Source organism: Mytilus trossulus, chromosome 1, assembly GCF_036588685.1.
Source record: "Mytilus trossulus isolate FHL-02 chromosome 1, PNRI_Mtr1.1.1.hap1, whole genome shotgun sequence".
Taxonomy (NCBI): domain Eukaryota; kingdom Metazoa; phylum Mollusca; class Bivalvia; order Mytilida; family Mytilidae; genus Mytilus; species Mytilus trossulus.
This window is the reverse complement of record NC_086373.1, coordinates 91,000,339-91,009,975: the sequence shown is the minus strand read 5'-3', so window position 1 is coordinate 91,009,975 and position 9,637 is coordinate 91,000,339. Positions and strand designations below refer to the sequence as shown.

Genomic DNA, 9,637 nt, shown 5'->3' with positions numbered 1-9,637 from the left:
AAAAAACAACAGCAGAAGGTCACCAACAGGTCTTCAATGTAGCGAGAAATTCCCGCACCCGGAGGCGTCCTTCAGCTGGCCCCTAAACAAATATATACTAGTTCAGTGATTATGAGTTTATTTATACTTGTTTGGCTTTCTGACTAATTTGATATGAGCGTCACTGATGAGTCTTATGTCGATAAAACGGGCGTCTGGTGTATTAAGGTTCATCATGGTACCTTTGATAACTAAAAGTATGTCGAAATTTATTGTCGTATTGTTAACGTTGTATTGTTTATTTGTGTATTTGTCTGTCCTGAATGTTCTTGCATTTATTTGTTCTGTAGTCCTATCATGCAATGTTGTCCTTTTAGTGTTATATAAAGCCAACAGTATTAAACCACTGTTCGAATTCACAAATCGATTGATAAAAAAAATTAAATCCGGGTTACAAACTAAAACTGAGGGAAACGTATCAAATATAAGAGGAGAAATACGACACAACAGAAACACAATATTAAAATGTAACATACACAGAAAAGAACTATAATATAACATTAGCCATATCTAACATTGCAATAAAAGCACGAGGTTTGGCTAGCCACAAAACCAGGTTCAACCTACAATTTTTATAAACATGTCCTGTACCAAGTCAAGAAAGGGCAATTGTTATCTTACAGTTCGTTTCTGTGTGTGTTACATTGTCGTTAGGTTTTTTGTTACACTTTAGTGTTTCTGTTTTTTCGTTGTTTCCGAACAGCGGTATACTACTGTTGCCTTTATTTCCTCTTATAATTGATGTTTTCCTCTCGGTTTAAGATTGTAACCCAGATTTGTTTCTCTCATTCTCTCGATTTATGTATTTCGAACACCAGTTTACCGATGTTGCCTTTATTTCACTGCTGTAACATTCTGAGAAATATCTTTTTACAAGAGAATCTGTCAAATTGATCAGGAACTCCTTTTAAATCATAACGAAAATCAGATATTTTACAATGCCAAGCTACTTTTACAGATACATCTGTATAATATTTGTAAAATGATGAAAAAAATACTGTTGAAAAATATCTAAAGTGAAAACACCTTGCACGTGCATTTTCAGTTTCTTGTTTGATCAGATATATATGCATATCAAAGTCAATTTGCATCACTATATCATAATTGTAAGCAAAACATTGTACCCAACAAACTATTTAAAAATCACAATACCAATAGTACACTTTGAACATATCAATGAAAAGATTATTTTTAATATAACATTAGCCATATCTAACATTGCAATAAAAGCACGAGGTTTGGCTAGCCACAAAACCAGGTTCAACCTACAATTTTTATAAACATGTCCTGTACCATAAAAAGTCGTTTACTATTTAAATCAAACTGTATTTTTTTTAATCTTTTTTATTACTGCAATTTGTACACTGATTGAAAGCAGTTTATCAATGTAATATGCTGCACTGTTTTACCATTATATAATATAGATTGAAACTCATTATAGAATTTCGCGACGACTTATTCTGCAATTATGGTACTAAGTACACCTTTTTGTCAAAGCTTAGACGAACCATTCTCCTGACCAATAGCTTGCAAGCATTGGTGATCCGTAAAGTCAATACTTCATTATTACGTTATGGATGGAAACTGAAGTTAATTCTAAAAGAATTTCATCGAGTCTTACTATTGGAACCTCTCGTGTCGTATTGATCTCTGTAGATGCCTCCGGAGAGATTGGAATCGTCTGTCAGAAAAGTTGTTTCAATTATACACCTTCGCTGCCAGGTTATGAAATTAATAGCCATCGATTTGTGAAATTAGCAATTTTAAGGACACAATTGTCGTGAAAATATTTAGTATCTTTGATGATCTATTAACGTATTCATTCTCGAGTCGGAGGTGCAGATACAATATCATATTTATTTTAAGGATTTAAGAAAGAGAGACAAACAAATCTGAACGATGGCAGAGATGGAAGAGGAATCAGGTCAACGAATTGTTGTCATGGCTGTTGACAATAGTGAGAATTCTATGTGGGCTTTTACCTGTAAGTATAATTATTTTATTCCACTTGTCCAAACATTGACCGCCTTTGATTGTTATGATACAAAAGAAACATGTTAGGACAATGACTTGCATAAGAATATCAAGTTTTAAATCGATAAGAAATATCAAGATTTTCTACAATTGTGAAATAAATATCAGTTCTTGTAGTGTTATGCATCTAAAATATTCTTGGACAAAACAAGAATTGATTAGGAAATAGAAACTATCAGTTCTGTTAAGATATCAATATTTCCTACGAGGAAAAATCCTTATCTGACAAAACTTCATGTTTTTTTAACATCGCAGAGTTTTAATTTGTATTTTCTTCACTAAAATAATAGTTATTTTTTTTAGAATGAAAACATTTTGTTTTCTTAATATCAGTAAGGCGTCAATTATTTATAAGGTCAATTTGATATGTGCATAAAAACCGCCAAAATTACATAATTATCAATAAACCATTTATGTCGTACTTGTTCTGCCAGTTCTTTTACATAATTTACTGACAGGCTTTCATTCCATGCTGCAATTAGTTAAATGTAATAAGTAACATAAGCATAGAATGTAACGGAACGTTGTATACAATTAGTTGATTGAAGAAGAAAAAAATACGAGATGGATGTGAAACACGTAACAACGGTATTATAAAAACCAGGGAAACATTCAGTATATATGTTACAGTAAATAGGTGAAATTAGAAATTACACGTAATTACTAAACGTTTCAGTAAGTTCTTGTAATTACTAGCCAATTTAGTAATTACATGTATTTACTAGTTGTTTCAATGATTACTGGTAATCACTGAGTTTTTTTGTCATTTTTACAGCTATTTACTAACTTGATGTTTTTGTTTTAAAATTTAAAACACAATTCAAGATACCAAATAAGTAAGTAAAGGGATAGGGATTTTAAGGGAGCTTACTTAAGGATGTGGGAATATAAGGCACATCAAAAGTGAATACTCTTGAGTGTTTGTGAATTGAAACTGGTAAATGGTTGTTTTATATAGGTTTTGAAACTCTGTAAATATATGCATGCAAGACAATGATATCTATCTAAAATTGATTTTCATAATTTGGATTTTCCCCCAATTTTGACAGAAGCTTCTTACAGTACTAGTCAAAAGATAGTATCTAGAGGAAAATTTTAATATTTTTCCTCATTTTGTTGAACCTGCGATTAACAGCAAAAGTAGGCGAGACTATTTGTTCTGCAAAACCCTTACAACTTTAATAGCTTAAAACATCGATAACCCATCTCCAGCTAGAGGTTGAAAGGAGTAAGGAAGTATTTTTTTTAACTGGCGCAATCGTATGTTTGATTTTTGGCGCAAATGATACCCTCTAATTTTAAAACATATGGCGCAAACGTAGCATTTGAGAAAAAAAGTTGTGGCGCAAAAGGACGCATTTTTGGCGCAAACGGATCTCTCCCTTAGTGTTAACATATTTTATTAATTATATTCAGGTACTTACATAGGCATTTACATAATGATACAATTGAAATAATTAATAGGATCCAAAAACAAGCTCTTACCTTATATTAATCCGTTTACTAATAAGAACATTTCATATTTTAATACTCAAGGAGTAAAATGTTATAAAAAATAACAATGTTACACACGATGGAAAGAAGAAAAAAACATATAATAAGGTTTGTGACACACACAAAAAGGAAAAAAAAATATATACATAAAAAATTCAATAATAAAGTGTATGTTTCTGAACGGACACAATTATTTTAGATATAAGTATTACTTGTTGAACAAGATGTGTGCTATTATATGACAAATCTTTTGCTACTGAGTATAAATGTTTGAACTGCCAAGAATATTTCAATGTTTTGCTCGTAGCTGAAGTCTGTTGAACCCTGTAGCAAGATTTCTTCCGACAAAAAATGTATTATATTGATGTTATAAAAATGCTGTTCACGCATAATGTGAAAACGGGGGCAGTGCAACAAGTAGTGCGCTGTCGTTTCTATAGCACCACATAAACAAAAAGATGATGATTTAGAGAACTGCATTGCATACGAAGTCTTGAGTGATAAATTTGACCTAATCGCTTACCAATGTAAAAATAATTTGGAGGTTTAATCGCCCGAGACTGGACACAATTCCTGAATGCCCCCACCGAAATACTGGTCTTAGTATTCTCAGGGAGGAGATTCCATGAACGTACAGTTGCTGGTAAAAAAATAATTTGAATACAGGGCTGTTCTTGTTCGAACAGGAAGGATTAGGGACGAGTCTCCCTTGAATTAAAGGTCACATGAATACGTATTCCATTAGGTCGCAAGTGCACAACTCATCAATCTTGTTTCTCTGCTATTTTAACAAAATATAACCAGATTGGCTGCTAACAGTGAATTCTAATTTCACTATATCATTTTTATCAATGATTTAACAACAACAAAAAATATCTTTATTTTTTTTTCATATCTCGAAGCTAATGCACATAACAGTTCATTCCAGTTCTTAACCTATATAACGTTATCTAAACCTGATGCTTTTTGTTATCTATGAATCATGTTTTTCTCTGTCTAATATGTTCTCCTATTTATTTGTATTGTAGTCCTGTAAAATTGTGTTGTCATTTCAATGTTATATTTAACTTTGCCATTAAAGTGCGAGGTTTGGCATGCCACAAAACCAGGTTCAACCCACCACTTTTATTCCCCTCCAAAAGTGTCCTGTACCAAGTCAGGAAGATGGCCATTGTTATATTATTGTTCGTTTCTGTGTGTGTTGCATTTAAACGTTGAGTCGTTTGTGTTTTCTCTTATTTTAGAGATATTAAGATAAGACGTGGCACGGTACTTGTCTTTCCCAAATTCATGTATTTGTTTTTCATGTTATATTTGTTATTGTCGTGGTGTTTTGTCTGATGCTTGGTCAGTTTCTGTGTGTGTTGCGTTTCGGTGTTGTGTCGTTGTTCTCCTTTTATATTTAATGCGTTTCCCTCGGTTTTAGTTTGTTACCCCGATTTTGTTTTTTGTCCATGGATTTATGAGTTTTGAACAGCGGTATACTACTGTTGCCTTTATTTATCTTATCTGTATAAGGTAGTTAGTCTAAATATTCTTAAAATTCAAAGTTTTCTTTGAAAAATCAAAACATAATGCTTTAGGAGAATTTTCCATTTCTGATTTCCATGTCTGCTGAAATTGGTAAAAAATTATCTGTATAATGCTCAACTTGAACCATTTTGGATTAAAACTAAAGTTACTCTGATTTAACCAAACATTTGAAAGTCTATATTTATTCAAGATATCTTTTTAAAGAAATCAACCATTCAAAATTTTACTGTACTGTACTAACTGATCTTTTAGTTAGTATTACCATAACTTTTGATCAACTGACCATAATACAACATTGTTTTAGCAGTCAGTAAATAGGTGTAAAAATTATTTTTAAAATTAGTTATTACTGGTAATAACTGGGCCGTTTCAGGAATTACTTGTATTAACTAAGTGCATCGGGGATTACCTGTAATTCCTAAATTTTAGTAATTACATGTAATTCCTAATTTCACCTATTTACTGTAACATATACATCATTTAGATTGTTTGATTTATTCTAAACTCTCTTATTTCTTATATTTTCACTCATATTGGAAGGAGCATATTTGAATGATAACAAAACCTTGAATATTGCTCCTTTCAATCCTATCGCGGTTTGTTATATACTTTAAATCACAAGCAACATATATAAACATAGACAGAAAGTAACAGGTTACAATCAAGTTTACTTGTTGGAAAATTAGAACATGATCGCACGTTCATTGGTTCTTATCTTAAGGCTGAGAATATGAATTTGCTGCAATGGCTTTCTTATAATGGAGTTGCAGGAGTTTCAGGATGCATTAATCTTAGTATTAACATTTATGTTTGATGCTGAGATGCATGTGGATAAACCCATCCAGGTTGAAAAATTAAAAAAAGCCTATATGATATGTTTTTTCTGTAAATTATTGATCGACTCATTTTACAAAATAATCTTAGGAGAAAAAGCTACTCGTCATTTATAAACATTTCAGTATTATTTACGATAATTTCATTTGCATTTTGCTGTTAAGAGGTCAATAAAAGCATGGATTAGGTATGTATGTATGTTTTGTTTTGTTATTTTTTCGTATTCTTTTATCATATTGTTTTCGATTTCACTCTCCATCCTGCAATATATTCGATCTATACGGTTACGTAACATCTAAAATATAAGTAATAAGACAAAAATCGTTAGAAACTATTTCCTTTGGGAGGCATGCAAATAATAAATGATCTCTGTAAAGACAACACATTCAAAAGAGTAATATTTTAATGTTTTTGACGCAAATAAAACATATAAGTTAATACAATATTGTTATTTCTAAAACGAATTTCGATGGAAAAAGAAATGTTCTTTAAAATAGATAACTACGAAAAATCTGCTAAAAATAGATATCGAATCAAAACTGAAGGTTTAAGTGATATGAGCTACTTGGGGATAACATCAATCTAATTAAAATTGAATCCTTAAATCATTAGTACTCCCGTCCTTGATGCTCGACATATTAGAACGGGAGCAATTAAAAGATTTAATCCTAATTAGATTGGGATAACAGTGGTCTGTGCTCCATTTAAATTTTATCGTTAGCCTCTAGGGCGGCCCACCTATTAGCCCCTTTAAGAAATGTTTCGGAGCTCCGGATTCCTTCAATATGGCCCAAAACTACAATAGGACTATAAAATGAGGAAGGAATTCACGCTAAAATTATGTTGACTCGTGTGCCTTATGACATGAGCCCGATGACTCCAATGTGCATTATGATGTTATGATATCTTCCAAAATGTTTATTTTACAATATTTGTCAAGAGAATACAATCTGATTAAAGTGAAAATCCTGTGTTCATGCTTCGTTTTCCCTGGATCATGGACACATAATTTGTTAGTGTTTCAATCAGAATGGCACGGATTAATGAGACATTAAGAACATGAAGTATTAGTTAACATGCCTTACAACTCTGTCAACACACTTGATCTTGGTTTAATTAGAACTCATGCGACTTCATCTATTTGTACTCTCAGCGTTTATCTGTATCTGCTTTAAACTTTGAAATAATAGCATTAAAAGTCGCATGCACATCGTATCGATTAAGAAAACTAGAAATGTATGAACATTCTTGAATAGAATACTATATATGAATTTTATTTTATTAATTTTCCAATTCAATTGCCAGTTAAAAAGAAGAAATCAAACATAGAAATGTTTACATTGGTTGAAAAAAACACTTAGATATAATTACTATATCAGGAATTAAACTAAAGTACAATGCACATTGTACAATATTCTTCTGTATACAGTTGTAACTACAATGGTTTACAAGAATACATTAAGCTTATGATAACAAACTATATCGTGTTTTACTATTTGTGAGGTTTGCTGTTTGAAATCGCCTTAGAGTTAATGGAGAAAAGGAAGGCGTTATTTCGTTATAGACAGATAAAGAACACCAACATTGCCTTCATCAACTGAGAAAATGTGTCAGTGAGCTGTAGCTGTAGCTGTAGTTTTGTGTTCTGTAAGACCGATACTATTGAATGATTTTTTTTTAAATTTTTTTAATATTTTTACTTTCATTACTTTTTGTCTTAACAGAACAACTACTTAAACTATATGTTTCAATTGGTGAAATTACATAAGAGATTTGTTGCGTTTGAACCTCGTATTTTAATATACTGCACTCGATTTGCATTGAATATTATATAACCAATGCTTTGAAATATGTAAAACTGGTTTGAATTGATGCTACAGTACCATGACTTCATGATTATTTGATGGATGAAAATTTTTGTTCATGAAACCTATTTATCATCTTTAATACTTTTAAAAAGTCTTAGAGAAAACAGTGTCAGTCACTTAAGAAAATCGTTTTTTAAACGTTGATTACGAGTTGATTGGAGTAGTTATTCATATTCTCATGTTAGCTCTTCCTTTGTTGTTCATTAGGGATTTGAATTTAGCAATATTACTTCCAAGATAATGAAGTATGCTTTAAGTTTGAAAAAAAAGCCCAAAGACATTGTTTGGGTAAATGTCCATTTGTAACAAAACAAATTCTCCCTCCACTTTATTACATCGATTATATGTTATAGAACAGCGGCTTGTTACAATATTAAATAACGAAACCATAAAACTAATGGAAGAATCAATACATTGTTAGGGTACTATAGTTAATAAGAAAAGATAATGTTCAGTAGCAGAACAGAAGTGGGAGTAAAGCGCTTTAGGTTCAAGTTATGCATGTCTTTTAGTAGTTAATAATAATTGCTCGAAGTCATTCAGGGCTAAGTACCATATAATAAATAAAAAGACATTTCCGATATGAGTACTTGTACTGGTATAACATTGGGACTCCCATAAATATCACAATAGTTAAGATGGGTTGAGGGCTGATATATTGTGGATAATGGTGTGATAAGATGAATGTTTAACATCCACTGGCAAATCAATTGCCTATTCAGGACGAAACACACATAAAGGTAATATGAATATTACCACTGCTTCGTTCAAGACTAACACGGCGAGCCGAATATTTAACTCGCTAGTTCACAATACAGCATTCTGCAGCACGATATGCAACCCTTCCCGGACATATTATTCTGACTTTGACCCGACCAGTCTTTAATCACACTTGTTTAGCAGAGAATCAGCAAATATCTGTTTAAGTCATTAGTTTGTCCCGTCCGGGTTCAAACCTACGATCTCTTACACCCGAGACAAATACGCTACCATAATCCCTGTTAAAGCTGTACAAGGTAGTACTAAGATTATTTATTCCGATTAAGCAATTTCCGTTATGAAAAAAAAAAATCATCTGTATTAAAAAAATCAACGGTACCAATTTTGTTGCATCAGATGCGCATTTCGACAAAACATGTCTCTTCAGTGATGCTCGTGGCCAAAATATTTGAAATCCAAAGCTTATATAAAAGATGAAGAGCTAGAATCCAAAAGGTCCAAAAAGTATAGTCAAATTCGTGAAAGGAATCAGAGCTTTGCATATATATAAACGAAACTGTTCACAATCTGCTTGTTTATTTCTACAGACGTGAGTAGGAAGAAAACCCCAAATCCGTTCACTACAAAATAAAGCACAGTCGTTTAAAACATGTGATATATTGAAACCTATCTGGATCTAGCAATAAGATATCGTCATAGAAAATTTAACTTTTGTGCTGCATTTGATGAATACACGAAAGAAGATATGCAGTTCTTGGTGGAATTCAAATCACGAAAAGCACAAAAGGATTCTGCAATTTGACTTTAATGTGAAATTTTATCTTTGACATTTGACTAATGAAACGAGTGACTGTAGAACAGAACATAATAATTACATAGCACAGAAAACAGACCATAAACAGCATTTCATGCAACACTTCAAAGAGATCTTTAATATATTTACCCTCTAGATATCTTTATTTCATATTTCAAAAACGTAATTTAAGATAAAAGAATCTTTGTTATATCTTCTTATTTTTATATTGTTATATAATTTGTCTTTCTGAGTTTAATATTTAATCAGTCGATTGAATGCATCAAAATAATTGTATTGTATTTACACTGGATTGTTTGTA

The 9,637-nt window shown here is 31.6% G+C and overlaps 1 protein-coding gene across 1 annotated transcript in view; it reads left to right on the top strand.

The window, feature by feature from the left end:
- Positions 1-1,663: 1,663 nt before the first annotated feature.
- LOC134690359 (universal stress protein YxiE-like) overlaps positions 1,664-9,637 on the top strand; it is a 64,049-nt gene continuing 56,075 nt past the window's right edge. The window contains exon 1 of the mRNA XM_063550331.1: positions 1,664-2,023. Coding sequence (XP_063406401.1) covers positions 1,939-2,023 — 85 coding nt within the window. The 5' untranslated portion in view covers positions 1,664-1,938. The remainder of the gene's footprint in view (positions 2,024-9,637) is intronic.